Source organism: Enhydra lutris, unplaced genomic scaffold (assembly GCF_002288905.1).
Source record: "Enhydra lutris kenyoni isolate GAN:26980312 unplaced genomic scaffold, ASM228890v2 scaffoldscaffold45, whole genome shotgun sequence".
In the NCBI taxonomy this organism is placed as follows: Eukaryota; Metazoa; Chordata; class Mammalia; order Carnivora; family Mustelidae; genus Enhydra; species Enhydra lutris.
This window is the reverse complement of record NW_019154129.1, coordinates 15,718,535-15,737,090: the sequence shown is the minus strand read 5'-3', so window position 1 is coordinate 15,737,090 and position 18,556 is coordinate 15,718,535. Positions and strand designations below refer to the sequence as shown.

Here is an 18,556-nt window from a genome sequence, read left to right as displayed (position 1 = left end):
GAGCGGGGCCCGTGGGGACCTGCCGGCTGCGGCCTGGACGCTGCCCAGGAAGACGCCGCAGGCAGCTGCTCTGACAGCACCGAGGCCTCTCCCTGGCTCGGCCTGGAAGCCTGCCCGCGGACACAGAGCCCCGATGAGCCGTGTGGTCCCGGCACATGGAGGCCGCCCCTCCCGCCGGGGGCCGGCCCCTGACCGCGGCCAGTGAGGAACCCTGTGCAGGCCCAGCGTGAGCACGGGCGAGCAGGAAGGTCGCACATCTGCCGGCTCGGCTTTGGGAGTCCCTCCTGGGAAGGGACGACTGACCAGGCACGGAACGGGGAGGCACCAGGTACCACGGGCACGTTATGACCTGGTCAAACCAAGTAAAATGGAAAAGGATGCAAAAGAGTTACAATTAAAAAATAAAACAAAGAGGCTTCGTGAGTACTAACGAGCGCACTCCAGGCCCCGAAGCAGGAGGCCTGACAAGCAGACGCCTCTCCTGGGGACGGCGCGGAACCAAACCCAGCTCCGTCCGAGCCCCTGACCAAGCACACGGCGGCCCCCCAGGCTTGGCCTGGGAAATCCACCTGCCGTCCGGCCCGTGAGGACGGCTCTGCTGGGGGACGTGGGGCACAGATGCAGAGTGCGGCTTTTATCCAGCTGGTACAGCCTGGCACGGTTCCTGGAAACCGAAGGCCCCATGAAAGAGGCCGTCAGAACTCCCTCAGCTCAGCATCTGAATGAACTCAAGAACCAGGATCTCCTCCTCATTCACAACTTAAGAAGGAAAAGGGTTTCCTTTGAAGGACTGGTTTTGCCTCACAGATCTCACACTTATTTAAAACGATACTTTCCTCTTGAAAACAAAGCCTTGACAGCATCCAGCCCCGTCTCCCAACACCCGCCCCATCCTGGCTCTGGCTCTGCGCCGCCCCTGCCCCCAGCCGCAGAGCCCCAGGCCTTCCGCACGGGGGAGGAGGGCAGAGGCTCATTTGTGGACCCAGCCTGCACCTGACCCAGAACTCACCCGTCCATCCCATACACTTCGTACCTTCCTAGATGAGCCCTTGCCACCCCCAGCAACCCCAGTGGTCCCACTGGGGCCTGTCCCAGGCCTGTCCTCTCCAGATCTTCCTGGATGAGGAGATTCTGGGGATCAGAGAGCTCAGAACTTAGACGTACATACCCTGTGGTGAGTTCTGGACCATGGAGTGGGAGAGAGCAGGAAGCAGGGCCCAAGCTCAGTGAAAACAAAGCTGACTTGGCATCCCCTCAGGAGAGGTCACCACTCTCCTGTCACCTGGGTCTCTTAACGGCTCTAATCACTTGGCTCTAGGCAGTCAGGGCGGCCTCCACCGGGGGTGGGGGTGGGACTTGGGACTGCCCCACGGTCTGCAGCTGGCCTGGCTGGGGAGCCAGCTCCTGGTCACCCTGGCATGACGGGTACCACCGACACAGCCAAGTCCCTTCCTCCCCAAAACCCAGGCTAGGAGTGCAGCAGCACTGAGGGCCCTGGGATGAGGAGCTGATACTGGGCTGGTGGCTCCCAGACCCCCGGACTCCTGCAACTTACCTCCTGCACAGGGGGGGCGAGGGGGTTCCTGAATTCTGACAAGGAGACGGGCAAGGAGAACTTAGCAAGGACAGAGGGCAGGTCATGAGCTGGAAACTGACGGGAGAACTGTTCAGCCAGTGGGGAGTACCTGGGGAGAGGTGAGGCAACGTGCCCATGATCTCAGCAGGCCTCTCCATCGCTTCTGGACAGCCGTGCCCTCGCCGTGAGCCCAGGGTGGATAGCAGGGAGGCACAGCATAGCAGGTGCCCAGGGTGGGAGTCATAAGGACAAACCCAGGTGCTTTCCCTCGAGGGGCAGCAAGAGCCATGGGCAGAGGCCAAAGCCCCTCCAAGCCCCCGAGTCAAGATCAAGGCTCCCAACCCCCACCAGGCATCCCATCCACCGCCCACCGGCCAGCAGGTGTGAGGGAGCACAGAACCTGCATGGGGGCTTTGAATACCGGAAGAGCACAGGCCCGGGGCAGGCCACAATCAGAACACGGACACAGCAGAGGCCAGCAAGCACACCCAAGTGAGGGCCCGGCTGAGCCGGGAGCACCATCCTGGGCTCTGGCAGCCGGAGATACTCACAGACACACGCTGGCGTTGGGAGAAAGCATGTAGACGTTGTTCTCACACAGCGGGTAGATGATGATGGCCTTGCCCCAGTACACCAGGTGGGCGGCGAGCTGGAAAACCTGCCAACAGTGGGAGCTGGGAGGACAGTGCCCAACTCTCCGACCCCCACCTGGGCGTCTGGCACAGCACACACAACCACCCTCGTTATCACTGGTCCCTGGTGTGGTCCGGGACGCTCACTTCCCATGGACCCTGTCCCATATGATCCTCCCCAGGCCGGCACTGAGGCTGGGACACTGCTCTGTGCACCAGTACCTCACCTCAGCAAACAGGACACCAGAGCCCACACAGCCGGAACCATAGCTGTCACTGTTGGTCTTCTCTCTCACCCCAAGTCCCACTGACACCAGCTCCAAAGCGAGGATACGCCACTTTCCTCCATCTGCCCCCGCCCTCCCCTGTAGTGTCTGCCTCCCACCACTCCCCACAGCCAGAGCGCCGTTCCGGAGACCAGAGGTCTGAACTCGTGCCACAGGCCGGAGTCCAGCTCTCAGCAGGGACACGCTCCCCGAAGACTCTGGGGGAGAAGCTGCCCTACCCCCTCTCGCGGCAGCCTTCCTCGGCACGTGACCACCTCCCTCTACTCCCTGCCTCCGTGGTCATATCCCCTGGCCATGTCTCACAAGGGCCCGGCAGGGACAACCCAGGGTCACGGTCCACCTCAAAGCCCTTCACCATCTACAAAGTCCCCTGTGCAGATGCAGTGGCAGGACATAGGAGTAGGATGTGAAGGTCTGTGGGGAGCCAATCACAAGGGATGGACAGTGCGATCCCAGTTCTGTGATCCAGAGATAATATGTGAAGAAGGGACACATGCAGAAGGTCCGGAGGACTCTCCAGCAGTGACCTCTGTGACACAGGACTGCAGAACTCTCCGTGCCTCTAATCTGCGCGATGTTTGAATCTTTTTTTTTTTTAAGATTTTATTTATTTATTTGACAGACAGATTACAAGAAGGCAGAGCAGCAGGCAGAGAGAGGGGAATGCAGGCTCCCCGCAGAGCACAGAGCCCAATGCGGGGCTCGATCCCAGGACCCTGAGATCATGACCTGAGCCGAAGGCAGAGGCTCAACCCACTGAGCCACCCAGGCACCCCTGATGTTTGAATCTTTCTAAGAACGTATTAAGCTTATCACAAGAAACCCCAAAACAGGGCAGGAGGGTGGGAGGATGTGGAGACAGGTGAAGGACGCAACAGTGTCCCTATCTTGGGGAGCACAGACTCACCACACTGGACCCCTGAAACTAAGACAACACTGTATGTTAATTACAGTTAAACAAAAAAAATGAAACAAGAAAAGCCCAAAATATTGACTTTGCCGATGATGGAACATGAATTACTTAAGACTTTATTTTTTCTTAGGTAATCCGTACACCTACTGCAGAGCTCAAACTCATGACCCCAAGATCAGGTCACGTGCTCCATCGACCCAGCCGGCCAGGCACCCCGAGAGCTCAAGTCACGGTAAGTCACCTGAGGACATGCACGCTGAAGCTGACACTTTCTCCCTCGTGGGGCCGTCGTGCCTGGGACTCCAACGGGCCTCGGGCAGCTCTGCCGACCTCAGGCCCCAGGGGGTGACTGCAGAGGCCGGCAAGGCCGACCGGCGGCCAGCAGGAAGGCCTGTTTCTCACAGTGTTCAGTGCAGAGTGATGGCAGGGGAAAGGGTCTCCCCATAGCAAGGCTGGGCAGGGACGTGAAGGGGGTGTCACCAAGCTTAGTCTGTGTCCGAAGACACCGAGAAGCCGGAAAGCTCCGAAAGCGCAGCCCGGACGGGTCAGAGCACGAGCTCTGCAGGGTGGACGGAGCCGCCCACACATCAGGCCCGTTCCGTGGATGCTGCGAAGGACAGCGGGGGCCCCAGTCCAGGAGTCCGGTGACGGTGCACGAGTGCAGAACCCGTACGTAGCCATCCCCCTCACAGGGGATGGACAAAGCGCACGGGGAACCCACAGGGAAGGACTCGCCCTGGACGGCAGAACCAGAAAATGCTGCTTTGGGAGACACAGGCCCGGGAGTTCAGGCCCCCTCACTGCGCTAATGACCAAAGGCCAAAGGCCTACATCCTGGGGGTGACAGGGGGCACCCAGGCAGGCCGGTCTCACCCCTGGGCTCCTCTTCCTTAGACGGCCTCAGAGAGCCGCGCTCCCGGGCCAGGTCCTGCTGCCCCCTGGTGGCCACATGGTGCCCACGGACCCAGACCCCGGTCCTGCCCTCAGCAGTCCGGAAGGCACAACTGCCCTGGGACCTTCAGCTTCCTCCTGGGCTTCTCCGCACTCCCTGACCCCCACCCAGGCTCCAGCCAGGCCACAGCAGGGACCGAGGGGCCCTGCATCCCATCAGAAACTGTGGGGGCGCCTGGACGGCTCCGTCGGTTGGGCCTTCCGCGCGTTCTCAGCTCAGGCCAGCATCTCAGCCATGTGAGATGGACTCTGGCCGGGACTCCCTGCCCGCGTCTCCCCAGCTCACGCGCGCTCCTGTGCACTCTCTCGCGAAAACAAACAAGTCTCAGAACCACGAAAAGAGAAACCACAGGCACAGGCGCCCGGCTCAGCAAAAGGAGGACCCCACACAGAACACAGGCCTCACCGCGCACAAGGGGACTGGTCAGGGCCCCCAGGTCAGGTCCCGCTTCTGCACACAGGTGGGCCCTCACCTCCCACACCCACAAAGTACACCGTGCCCCCGGTTTGTCACACAGTGACGTCCGGCAAGCCCCCAGCACCTGGAGGGCCACATGCCTCCTGACTGCTGGCACAGAAGACGACGTCAGCCCCACAGCCACTTCAGAAAGCCAGCCCTGAAGCCAGACCTCAGATTCCAGAGCTTGGAATGACCCATTCCCCCACAGCAGGCCACGCGGGGCCCCTCACCAGACAGAGGTCCTGGGGACACGGCACATAGGCAGTCTGCTTTCCTGACGCCCTGACCTCCCACCTCCACCCGAGGACCACCTGCTCTGAGATGCGCCCCTCCCCCGCCATTCTCCCCATGGAGGGCGTGTCCCCGGGCCCACAGGGCGTTACCTGCAGCAAGGCCAGGTCTGCGTCCTGGGCCAGCTGCTGCAGGTTCTTCACGGCAGACGTGGTCTTGATCACGCGCACCAGGGCGGGGGAGCAGTCGAGGGGGAGCTCGCCCAGCAGGGACTTCTCGTCACTGAGCAGCAGCAGAGCGTGGTACGGGCTGCAGAGCAGAGTCCGAGGTCAACTGACCAGGCACGTACCCGGGCCCCACAGACACTGGACCCGAGAGAAGAGGCCACCGGAACAGTTAGACAGAAGGGCAGTGCTGTGTCCAGGGGCCTTTAAAAACCCACAGGGATTACTACGACCCTCAGAAAAAACAACGGGAACAGAGCGGAGGAAGGCTCGACGACCCAACTCCATCTCCCCTCCCTGGGATTGCCCAGCAAACATTTGTTCACTGAAAAAAATACATGAATCTTTTCCAAGCAAAGAGTCCCAAATATGGAAAAGCAAAATCCCCACAGCAGCTATGAATAGAACTACATAAAAATATACTCAGCAAATAAGTCCAGGAGGAAGGACACACACTTAGAGCACAGACTGGGCAAGGGAGAGAGGGCGAGGTAGTGCCCTGCTTCCTCTCATCTCCAAATCTTCTGTAATGTGCCCAGATTTCCTTTTTTAGTCACAAAAATATCTCAGAAAACAAGAGACTTTGAGCAGGGGGGTTGCAAAAACGGCTCAGCTCTTTCCTTGCAGGAAACCAGTTAAACTAAGACACTGAGCTCCCCGAGTTCTGATTCGGATGCGGTGCTCCGGTGAGCAACACCGGGAGGGCGCACTCCTCCCCCAGTCTGGCTTCTCGCCAGGATGCTGGGCCCCTCCAGCACGTCCCAGGCCCGGACTGAAGACCCGGGAGCACAGAGCCTCGTCGCCCCGGCAGTGCTGAGAGGGCCCAGAGGACACCTGTGGCTGGTCCCGTCTGGACAAAAAGCAGACCCCGAAATAGGCACCGTCCCTTCTCTCCGCAGAGGGCCTTACCTGCCACAGGCTGTGGCAGGAAGAAAGGACTCCCGAAGGCAGCCACGGGGGAGCCTGAGGCCGCAGCTCCGGGGAAGGGCCCGCAGGCAGAGGGCAGGGCTGGCACTCACCGGATGGCCTTGAGGCTCCGTTCGATGGCCTCGGGGGGGATGAGGCTGGAGGCCGCATAGTGGATCTTGTGGGGCAGGCAGAAGCTCACCTCCAGCCAGCTGTTGACATGCAGCCGCACCACGCCGGACGTACACAGGCTGCAGAGAGCGGGCCCGTTACCACCAGTGCCCCCGCGAATCCACACGCTCACTGCAAGCCCACCAGCCCCGCCGGAGGGGGCTGCTTCCCGGCCCCCAGCTCTGCAGCCCGAGCAAACCGCACGTGAAGCCCCGGGCCAGAGAGCACCTCCCAGCCGGCAGGGTGTTCACAAGAAGAAAACACACACACACACATACACAGATGTCTCTGGGGAGCCCGGGAATCTGCAATCCGACCGGAGCACCAGGGCTCAGGAAAGCCTCTTCTTCGTCAGTCCGAGGCTCAGGGGCCACCACGGCAAAGGCCCTTGCACAGCCCAGGAATGCCCCGTCGCAGCTGGGCGGCCAGGAGGGCAGGGCCAATCTCCGGAAAGGACAGGTGGGCAGCAGGGGAAAGGTGGGGGGGGTGCCAAGCCCCCAGAGTCCTGTCAGGGAGGAGCACAGGGCACCCGGCTCCCTACAGAAGCCAGCAGCACGCCAGCTATCCCATAGCAAACCAGCCTCAGCTGCAAACCTCTCGCTCCCCCACTCCCTGCTGAGGGCAGCCTCGTTCTTTCAGGGCCAAACACGACTCAGGTCCCGTAAAGCCCCCTGCCCCTGAAGCCTTGTTTCTCCCACATCCCACCCTGACCACCTGCAAATCCTGTCTGCTCTACCTACAGGGAGGTACAAGGTCCAGACCTTCTCAGCACCAGCCCCCCCCGGTCCACCCTCCCTACTCAGACCCTCAAAGATCCGACCTCAGCAGTCCCAGCCAAGGCCCCCAAATGCCGGGAGACTCACATGACCTGCCCACTCTTCCCCCGACCTTGTCTCCCACCCCAGGCCGTCTGGATGCACCTGAACTAGCCACTCTGCTGTTCTCGGCCTCTGGGGCTTCCTCTGGGCGCCCTGGGCTCCTTTTCCATTTCAGGTCTCACTCCAAGCACCACCTGCTCGGTGGGGTGGGCCCTGACCCGGCCCCAGCCCCACAGGCAATCCGACTGCCGTGTGGTCCCGCGTGTCTGGAGGCACCTACGTATCTGCTAGAGGGTGCCGTTTCCCTGGCCAGAACCCGGTCACCAGCTCTGGTCTTAGTGCTAACTCCCCCCAACACAGCCGGTCGAGTGTTGGGTACCTGGGGGCACTGAGGGCCATTTCGGGGACAGAGGAAGGCACACGCTCTGACTCTGGAGGGACACTCCCTCGGGAAGCCCCCGCGCAGGGAACAGGCTCCTGGCAGCCCCCCAGGGGGCATGTGGCCCCATATGCCCTGCCCCCAAGAACCACACACATAGGAGTCGTCTCCAGCAGGTGCTTCTAAAACCCTCGGGTGAGAAGCCGGCCTGACCGCACTCCAAGCCCGGTGCACGGCTCCTGAGCCAAGTGCCAACAGCACTTGGGATCTGACACGGAGTAGAAGAGGCTACTTGGGCAAAGTGCTCATGACTGGTCCTCACCAAACCCCCAGCAGGTGGACAAGATGGGGACGGGTGCCCCTGTCAAGGTCTGGCCTGGCCCAGCCCACTTCTTCCCCTCACATTCCAACCCCACTCTGCAATTCCCAAGCAGCCGGAGAGGCCAAGACGCCCACATCCGGCCAAGTGTGCGGCGGGCCGGGGCTCAGAGAGGCCCCGTCTCAGCCCTCCCTCGGGGCACACAAATGCACAGTGCTGGCAGACGGCCCTGTGGCCCTCACCGCCCACACACCCGGGCTGTTCCTACCATCGTGTCCCTGAAGTCTCAAACAGCAGAACAACTACCACAGGCTTCTCCAGGGTCCACCCAAAGAGCCGGCAAATATGTGTCAGCCGTTTTCTCGTGAGAACAAACCGTGGGGGAACAAAACGCACATCTGTGACTTCGACGACCCCCAGAATTCCTGCCAACACCACAATCTATCTGCCCGCTGCCCCACGACTCCCAGACACCCTCCACCGGCCCTGCCCGGAGTCAGCAGGGAACCCACGCCACACTCCCTGGACGTCTGCACCACGAGCTGTCCCCGGAGGGAGGGTCAGAGCACCCACGGCTGCGAGGGTGGGGGCCTCAGGTGGGGCTGAGGCCAGAAGGCAAAGCTTTGGTCACCATGGATGCCACAGTCCCTCAGGGTGATAGCTACGAGTGGGTCTGATGAGCGTCACGCTCTCGGAAGAGACCTGGGATCCTTCACCAAGGCCCAGAAGAGCAGAGAGCTCAGGAGTCTGTAGGAGATGGCGGTCCCCAGAGCCCCAGCAAGCTCCGGGCAAGGGCGCCTGCAGGAGGACGGCTGCCGCCAAACCTGAGAAACGGCGGCTCCGAAGTGGGAGGTCACAGCACCAGAGAACCGCCCGGTGGATGAGGTTCTCAGCACCCACGGACAGAATGAAGAGAGAAGAGAGAGGAAAGCGGGGCCACAGGGAGAGCGAGCCTGAAAGCTAACATGGGCAGGCTCCTCTGTTCCACCGGGCACCTGGACAGAAAGGCCGGCGGACTGAAAAGAAAGGCCTGCTTCCAAGCGGCTGTCCTTAGGATGTGGCTCAAAGGCGCGGCGGCCACACCCGGGAACCGGAGTCAGCCCTGACGCTCCTGCTGTTTCCCTCGCAGCTGCTCTGCTGCCCCAGGAGCTGGGCGACGCCACTGCACGCACAGGCACGGGGTCCTCGCCCCGGAGCAGGGGGGACGCGCGCACGGCGCTCCCTGGGTCTCACGTGCAGTTTGCTCCACGCCCCCAGGCACTGCTCGCCCCCCCTGGCCACGTGCACCCACGGAGCACTGTGCACCGAGATGCCGCGAGCAGACCCGGCAGAATACGCCCGCCCACACGAGCTCCCGGGGAAGGGGAAGCCCCAGAGTGCCCCTGCCCCTAGAGGCGAGCCAAGAGGAGGGGAAACGGATGCGTCTCTGTTTCAGAAGTGCGGCCCGTTTCTCTGACCCTGCAGGATGGAGGGCGCCCCCTCCGAAAACCTGGGAGGCTACGTCTCGTGTATCTGTCGGTACCGCACAGCAGTTGACACACAGCTGCTGTCCGCTGCCCACGTTACTCGCGCCCAGCCCCGTGTGTGCTGTCGCCGCCTGTCACCAAACAACGTCCCTGCGGCATCACAGGGCAGTTCCTATGCCGTAGCAGGTGGGGAGCAGGGGTCTGGCGCCTGCACGGCTCCTGCTCTGTACTTCTGCCTGCCCGGCAGTCATGTTTGGTCTGGAAACACTGTACGAAGAGCGTTGCCCCCCCCCCCCGTGAAGCTTATCCCACCTGCCACGCGGCTCTGGGCCACACAGGGTTGCCCAGCCCCGTCTGCCACAGGAGATAACGCTCGGGTCTCAAGGCGATGACTGCGCAGGAGGCGACACCTGGCCTTGAAGGCACGCCCTTATCTCTCATGCCCCAGACGGAAGGTGGCGTGTGGCCCTTACCCCATTACCCTCTCCTCCCACCCTCGCAGAAACAACTTCAGCTCCTAACCCTTAAGCTGAGAGCTGAGACCTCCTTCTCTGGTCTCCCGGTCACCCTTCTCCTGCCACCCAGTGCCCACCGACACTCTGGTCCCACACACAGCCAGCCTTCCTGCTAACGCAGGGGGGACACGTACACATTCAAGAGGTCCAAGTGGGCTCAGGGGTTTACAGAAGTGCAATTTGTGGAAGAAGAGACTAACCTTCCCAGGACGCTGGCGGAGGTGTCTCTGGTGCACCTCGGCTCTGAGCAGGCGGCAGTGGGAGGCAGCAATGAACCAGCACAGAGTTCCCAAGGCCACCTGCCCAGACTGGCCCTGGGCTGTCCCCCGAGCTCCGAGCCTCCCGGCCCCACCACAGGCCCCGCTACCTCTGAAAACCAGTCCGCCCACACCGTCAAGCCCGCGGCCCACAATACTGTGACTGCTGCGCTCATTCCCTCGACCACCGGTGGGCCACCAGCCGCGCTTCCCCACAGGCCAGCCTCAAGGTCTGTTCCAGCAAGTGCAGGGACATCCCCTGACTCCACGGGAGACACAACCTGACGGTCACACAGACACGTGGGGCAGTCACTGAGGTGCCACAACAGCCAGGGCAGGCTCCCAAGGGACTCATGCTGCCAGCCCCTCCTCACAGACACTCGGGTCCTGGGCCGCGAGGCCACCAGGCCAATCGGCCATGCCATGGCCGTGGGCGTTACGTGAAGCAGCACATCCCGGGAGGCTGGGCGGGCTCAGGTGCCTAAGTGTCTGCTGGGGTCGAGTCCTGGGTCAGGCTCCCTGCGTCTCCCTCTGCCTCTGCAGCTCCCCCTGCTTGTGCTCTCTCTCTGACAAATTAACAAATGAAATTAAAAAAAAGAAGCCGGTCCAGAACAGCTCCTTTGATGTCTCACCCGGATCTCCACCCCCACACCTCGCAGCTCCGGGTCTCACCTCTGCTCGGACAAAACCCTCGCAGCCCCGCTGCCACGCTGCCCCGGGGAGAAGCGGCTCTGTGCCGCTGGGTCACTCCGTAAACGCACAGCGTCCTCTCTCAGCTCCAAGCTAAGCCCCTGCAGCAGCGGGCCAGGCCAGACCTCAAGGCACAGGGAAGGCCCCAGGCCAGGGCTGCCCCTGGGCCGTCACAGAGCCACTGGCAGGCTGGGACAGGGTACGGGGGAGGACCCCGCTGTCCCCGGGCGTCCCACCAGAGGGGCGCTGCTGCTGGCTCACGGAGGTGGGCCCGGGACCCACGAGGGGGCAGGGTGGGGTCTGCGAACAGGAAAGGGCGGGCGGGGCCTTCACCCGGAGGAAACAGGGCCCTGAACGCTCACACCAGGACGCCTGGGCTGGAGGAAGCAGCCGGGGGGCAACAGTGAACCCCGGGCACCGTTTCTTCCCCGAAACGCAGCTCCCTGGCCTCCCTCAATCCAGTGCCCACTGGGGGCGCCGGGCTGCCTCGAGTCCAGCTGCAGGTGGGCCAAGCACCCCAGACCTCACGGCCTCCAACCCGCAGCTCAAACCCAAGGTGTCGCGCTCCACTCCTTCCTTCGACGTGGCAAGCCTGGCTCCGGTCTGGCATTTATCTCCAGGGCAGGCTGAGCGCCGCTTCTCGTCCCACCCTCGCGGAGGGAGGCCGGGCACCGGACGGCGCCCAGGAAGCGACTGCCAGCACCAGCCAGCCCAAGACCGGAGGGCAGCAAACTTCAACGTGGTCATGAGTGACGCCGTGGGAGAAACAGGGGGGGGACCATGGGATGGGAGCGCCCGTGCCGACCCCCCGCCGTCACCAAGGTCAGGACGAGGGAACATGGGCCGCAGCTTCCGTCGCAGAGGACAGCTCTGCGTCCGGGGCAAAGGCACCTTTCCTCCTACAGAGCGGCGGATGGGGTCTGAGGAGGCCCTGGACAGGAGAGGGGGACGCACAGGGTGGTGGCTGGACACGGCTGTGGACACACACGCTCACTGAGACCCTGGACCGGCACAGCCAGAGGAAAGGGTGTCTCCTGTGCTACCAGCGGGGTGTGGCCCGTGGCGCAAGCCCCCCAGGCACGTGCACCGCGTCATAGGGCACGCTGTCAGGAGCACACGCACAACCTCACGTGCGCAGCGGGTGCAGGTCTTAGGGCCCCAGAGGCTCGGAGGCTGCAGCAACTGAGGGCCCAGGAGAGGGCTGGCTAACCAGGCGGCAGCAACAGAGAAGTCCTTATGTACCAGTACAGCAGGGTCGAGGCCACACCGCTGAGCGGAGAGGGCAGGGACGGCGTGCGCGCACAGCGTGAAGGAGCAGAGGTGGCCAATGCTCGCCTGCGTGGCCTCAAGCCCTCCTGGGCGGCCGGCATGTGGCCTGGGGCTGAGACGCACCTGCCACCGGGGCCAGACAGAGCCTGGTGCAGGGACAGCGGGGAGCAAACGCAACACTCTGATTTCCAGGTCTGAGGGATGCGTAACCTTTTCAAAAGCTTCCGTTAAAACAGCAAAAAGAATGGAAATTTCCCAAATGCTCCTAACAATAATCCCCGGTATGGGACTAGAGATGGGCTTTGTTTTCTCGACACTTTTCCAGATTTCCTAAATATTGATAACGTGCGTGTACGGTTGATGAGATCAGGAAAACGACTAACGCAAAAAAGGGTCGAGAAGCCACTCTTTCTGGGCTTGGACGACTTGTCCTATAGGCAGCCACAGCTCTTAGGCCCAGCCCACCTCCAGTGGGGAGCATGGGGCCCACCCATGGGATGAAGGCCCGAGAAGGCCAGGGGCGGGCACAGGGCGGTGTGCAAGGACGAGGCCCAGAGCGGCCTGCACCGCTGTCCGGGCAACGACTCCTCGGGAACCAACAGTCCTGGGGCAGGGCGGCAGGCACAGCGTGCAGGGGCCCATCCCCCGCGCCCGCGCCCCCGCCCCCGCCCCCCACCTCCCAGCCGCACTGCAGACCCAGGGTCGGGGACCAGTGGACACGCTGTGAAAAGAAGTTCTTGGCTGTGGACACCAACACTACGGGCAGGACCGTGAGGCTCTGCTATGTCTGCAACACCTGCGCCTTCCTGCACGCAGCCCACAAGTCCCACGGGGGCGTCCGGGGTGCCCTCGGAGCCTCAGCCTCCTCCTCAGCAAGTGATGACGTGACACCCACCTCAGGAGGCAGACCCCGAACCTGGCACCGTGACACGGTGACTTCAGGTTCAGTCTGGGGGCTGGGGCCGGCACTCCCAGTCCGCACCTGCCCCCACCACAGGGGCACAACAGCAGGGCCCACGGCAGGTGCCGGCACGCCCGCCCGCCTCACCTGTCGTAAGCCTCCTTGAGGTCCCTGGCAAGCTTGCACTTGGGCAGGATATGATGAAACGGGGACTGAGGACCGTCACGCGCTGCAACGATCAGAACACAGAGAGTTGAGAGCCTCCGAGGCCGGGAAACACATGAGGCTAGGGCGGAAAATACCCTAAGGACAAGGTTAACTGGGCGCCTGGGTGGCTCAGCGGGTCCAAAATCTGACTCTTGGTTTTGGCTCAGATCATGATCTGGGGGTCGTGAGATCGAGCCCCACACTGCGCCGGGCGTCTGCTCAAGATTCTCGCTCTCCCTCTGCCCCTCACCCCCCACACTCACGTGCTCTCTCTCAAATAAATAAATCTTAAAGTTTAACTGAAAATAAATTTGAACTCGGTTTTCTTTTTTAATTTATTTTTGTACAGTTTTATGTACTTATTTGACAGAGCGAGTGAGAGACAGAACACAAGCTGAGCGAGAGGGGAAGCAGGCGTCCCCGCTGAGCAGGGGGCCCGATGTGGGGCTCGATCCCAGGACCCTGAGACCATGCCCTGAGCCGAAGGCAGATGCTAACTGACTGAGTCACCCAGGCGCCCCAATTTCAAGTCATTTTGAACCAAACATCAGGGAACCCGCACTGTATTTTATAAAATCTGTGCACCCATTTGAATGAAGACGAGACTTTGGCTGATTAGTTCAACGGCCTTTAGATGGGTCATGTGTTAGATTTCGGCACTGGGGCCCCTGGCCCCACAGCGAGTTCACTGGTGGCCCCAGAGCACAGACCCCAGAGACACCCTCCACCTGCGGAGCCGTTGCTTCCAGGCCTCATCCCACTCGCTCACACCAGGGCCATTTATTTTTAGGATCCAAAGTCTTTCATTAGGGGCACCCGGGGAGCTCAGTCATTAAGCATCTGCCTTCGGGTCAGGTCATGATCCCGGGGTCCTGGCATCAAGCCCCGCATCGGGCTCCCCGCCCAGTGGGAAGCCTGCTTCTCCCCTCCCACTCCCCCTGCTTGTGTTCCCTCTCTCGCAGTCTCTCTCTGCCAAATAAATAAAACCTTAAAAAAAAAAGTCTTTCCTTAGTCCTTTATCATTAATACCTTAAAATATTTAGTTAATTGAATTTTTAAACATTTCTTGTGGTAGGGGCTCCTGGGGGCTCGGTCGTTGGGCGTCTGCCTTCTGCTTGGGTCAGATCCCAGGTCCTGGGATGGAGTCCCACATTGGGCTCCCCGCTCAGTGGGGAGCCTGCCTCTCCCTCTGCCTCTGCTGCTCCCCCTGCTTTTGCTCTCTCTCTCTCAAATAAATGAAATCTTAAAAAAATTTCTTCCGTGATAAAGTCACAGATTCTAAAGAGAATTTTTTTTTTTTAAGATTTTTTTTTTTTTTTTTTTTTATTTGTCAGAGAGAGAGGGAGAGAAAGCGAGCACAGGCAGACAGAAAGGCAGGCAGAGGCAGAGGGAGAAGCAGGCTCCCCGCCGAGCAAGGAGCCCGATGTGGGACTCGATCCCAGGACGCTAGGATCATGACCTGAGCCGAAGGCAGCTGCTTAACCAACTGAGCCACCCAGGCGTCCCTAAAGAGAATTTTTTTAAACAAAACTTGTGGATTGTTATTAATCAATACACAACTGGCCAAAACATACTTACACATTCTGACAGCTGTCAAGGGAAAAAGCAAGTTCTCACTGACAACGCACTCGAGCGGGCCAGCTCACATCCGCCGACCGCTACTCTGACGTCCGGCCGTGGCCAGACTGGGCTCGCCCTCAGACCCACGTCCGGCCTCCTTCGGCTGCAGAGCCCCGAGCTGAGTTGGGGGTGTGGGGGCGGCAGGCGGTGTTCCCGTGCTTACAGGTGGTTTGGGGATGCCCAAGTCCACGCAGCAGCCAGTAACTGGTCAGCTGGCGACTCCGCCAGGTCCTCCCTCAGCTCGCAGGAAGCCGAGAACTGGAAAGCGCCCACTTCGCCAGCCCCGCGTTCCCACTGGCCCCTGGGCAAGTCCCCGGTGTGTGCACCGGCCGCCAGGCGCTGGGGGGTGCGGATCAGGCCGGGAAATCCACTTCCAGGGTCAGTTCAGGGCTGCTATGCAGCCATGTCCCGTGGGGCACCCTCCCGATCGCCCGGGGACGACCTGCAGACATCACAGGAGCCCCCGATGCCTGCGTGTGGGCCCGCGCACGCCAACACGCCGTGGCACTCACCGTCGGCCACGGCGGACACCTCGTCCTGCAGCGCCAGGATCAGCTTGGCCTCCCGCGTGAGGTACTGGCAGCGGCGTTCCTCATGCTGCAGCACGGTGGCGATGCGCCGGGACAGCGTGTGCAGACAGCTGATGACCGACGGGTCCGCGTTGGCCTGCGGGGGAGGGCGGGGGCTCGGAGGCAGCACGTGCACTCAGGGGCACACCGGGCGCACCAGCCACAGGGCGTGAAGGAACCCGCTCGACTCCTTGTCCACACGGTCCTCTCCAGGGGCCACTGCTGTCCCCGGGCCTGTGTCCCCTCTGGGGTCCGTCACAGCAACACCGCTGTGAGCGGCATCCTGGCTGGGGAACGGCTGCCCGGGAGGCAACACGGAGACAGCTCCATGGGGCCCCCAGCATTTGCCACCAGCAGAGGCACAGCAGGGCACCACAGCAGGGCCATGCAGGCGGGCCCAGGGCAGCCTGCCGGGGGCCGGGGCAGCGGAAGGCACAGATCCCACCACCCGCCCGCCGTGGGACCCCAGGCTCCCGACGAGATCTCCACAGTGGCACCTCCCACAGCAGTTAGCCCGACAGAGCCCCTGCAGGGCACAAACCCTAGAGTGCTTGGGGTCACTCATGTGCAGCCACCGCTGGTGGGCAGGACGAGGCCTCCTGAGAACTCAACCACACAGACCCACTACAACAGGGACACGGAGCTCGGGACACAGAAGCTCCAGGCCCCCCATCTGCTGGACACACTGTCCTCAGGGGAAGAGGCTCTTCCCAGCAGAAACATGGCTAACCGAAGCCAGCAGGCTCCCTTGGCACCCCTGCGCCAGCTCCAGAACCTATCAGACGGGCAGCGAGGCCAGGCAGCCACACCCGCCCGGGCCAGGGTGGGGCAGGTGGCTGGACGGTGTCTGAAGACGCACTCGGAGCAGATAGCCAGCGAGCCGTGACTCAGTGGTTCAGGACGCCGCGAGGGCTGCTGAGTCATCCCAGGGGCGGAGGTGGGAGAAGGGAGAGGGACGCTGGTACCGCTGATTAAACCCTGGGGTGCCTCCCCTCCTGTTTATCTGGCAGGCAGGGCCCCCCCAGCGAGGTGTCCACAGCCAGCCTTTTGGACCAAACCCTGCACCAAACAGGGTAAACACCTTCATCACCCGGACTTGGAGAGATTTTCTGAGCTCCCAGCAGATGTCTCGCTCACAGACAGAATCTGCACCCGTGCACGGGACAGGACTAAACACTGCCCTCACGCCATGCCCAGCACCCAGCAGCAGTCCTGCTCCTCCAGCATGGCCCCCAGCAACGCCCCCAGGAGGCGCTGGAACCACAGGGCCTCGGTCAGAAGCACGTGCCGCAGCTTTCCGACAAAACACTTGCAGAGGAGTCTGCACAGACGGTCCCGGCCCGGCAGCAAACAGGGGAGGAAGCTCCCATGCACCTGGCTATCCCCCTCCTGAGCCACCAAGTCACACGGGAGAGCCTGACCCTAAGCTCCAGGTCCCACCGGCGGGCCACCACAGCGTTTTAAGTCAGACGCCCGAGCCCACGATGTCCACATTCCCAGGCATGCAGCGGGGTGCGCACCCAGGCACTGGGCACCCGCCTTCATGGGGTGCCCTGGGGTGTCCTGCCTGGCTTCACAGGCCAGACACCACAGACACAGGTGCCTGCAGAGCCCAAGGCTCGCTATGGCCACAGGGACGGGGGACCACCGAGGACATGCCGGCCCTGAGGGGAAACTCAGAAACGCCGCATTTGCCCCACAGGTGATGTGAAACAGCAGGAAATTTAGGGTATCGCCTGTGAGACTTTCTCGCTCCCAAAAAGTGCACCGAAACAGGACAAGGCCTTCAGATTTGCAGGCAACACACACACACAGAGCAAGCACGATGAGACGGACCCCAACATGGACCACCAACGGGCCAGAGGGGGAGGAGGGTCCTAGACCGGCAGAGACCCACAGACACAGCCCACACACTCATGAGGGCGAGGTTTTCATCCTGGCCTGTCCATCCAGACACACCAGCAGCCAAAACTATGGCCACCAGGCACTAGCTGATACGGCGAACTTTATCAGGGGTGAAAAGGTACCACGGTATAACACCAACATTCACAGTTGAGAGAAGCCACCCACAGTACGGAGAACTGAACAGACATGAGCTTCGGGGCTTGCCCAAAACACCTGAGCAACAGGGCAGGGGAGAAGCCAGGGTGGGCCAGTGACGGCCAGGGGGCCTCAGAGACGGGTGTACGAGGCTTGTCAGCCTATTACTGTCACTAGTGGGCGGTTTGTTTAAAACTCTTCAAAGTAGGGCGCCCGGGTGGCTCAGTGGGTTAACGCCGCTGCCTTCGGCTCAGGTCATGATCTCAGGGTCCTGGGATCGAGCCCTGCTTCGTGCTCTCTGCTCAGCGGGGAGCCTGCTTCCTCCTCTCTCTCTGCCTGCCTCTCTGTCTACTTGTGATCTGTCAAATAAATAAATAAATAAAAATCTTAAAAAAAAAAAACACAAACTCTTCAAAGTAGAAAAGTATATATATATGTTTTCATGACTATTAAAAAGGAGAAAATAACTACCTTAAAAATACCAATGCTTTACACCATTTAAAATTCCTCCCGCTCTTCAACGTCACGGCCTCTGCTGTGTGAGGTCCTGTACTGCGTTGCTTCCCAGCGCAGCGATCCACCCATCCTCCTCCAGGCTCGGGCCGGGCCCCACGCCTCACCCCTGCCAGCCACAGGCTGCACCAGTGTGATGACTACCCCTCGTCTCATCAGCCCCCACTACTGGATGCCCGAGGCTTCCGGCCTCGCCGTTATTGTAAGTCTGCTCGCAGCTCCAGAATCCGCTTCTTTTCCGGACTGCAGTGTCCGGGGTGGCACCCGGTCTGCTCCCCCACACTGTCCCGCTGAGACCGGGGCCTGCCTGCAGGGCGGACCCGTGGCTGCTTCTCACTGCCCACCCCACAGGGACTGTCGGGGCTCACAGGCCGACAGCATTCATCATGATTTGGGGCTTTTGTTTCTTACTTACTGGAGTTCTCTTGGTGGACGTGTGCAGTAAGTAATTTTGTCAGTCATACCTGACTTTATTTACACTGTGCAAAGGCCAAAATGACAAAGTAAAGGTCTCCACGTGGAACGGCAAGCCCGGGACAGCCCCTGCTAACCCACCACTCTGTCTCAACGCAGCAGTGCGGGCCAGTTTTAAAGACTGAGCCCCACTCCAAGGGGCTCTGCCCTGGTGTCACTGTGGTTTCG

At 61.4% G+C, this 18,556-nt stretch overlaps 1 protein-coding gene across 4 annotated transcripts in view; it reads right to left on the bottom strand.

The window, feature by feature from the left end:
- The window catches only part of LOC111156113 (NPR3 like, GATOR1 complex subunit), a 37,832-nt gene that overhangs the window by 3,169 nt on the left and 16,107 nt on the right, over positions 1 to 18,556 (bottom strand). For 3 of the 4 annotated variants that reach the window (XM_022516739.1, XM_022516740.1, XM_022516741.1), the window contains 6 exons: positions 15,305 to 15,458; positions 13,113 to 13,194; positions 6,294 to 6,431; positions 5,203 to 5,359; positions 2,128 to 2,234; positions 1,556 to 1,685 (listed from right to left, as the gene is read on the bottom strand). In XM_022516739.1, the coding sequence (XP_022372447.1) occupies positions 1,556 to 1,685; positions 2,128 to 2,234; positions 5,203 to 5,359; positions 6,294 to 6,431; positions 13,113 to 13,194; positions 15,305 to 15,458 (768 nt within the window). The other variant, XM_022516742.1, reaches the window with a different exon arrangement.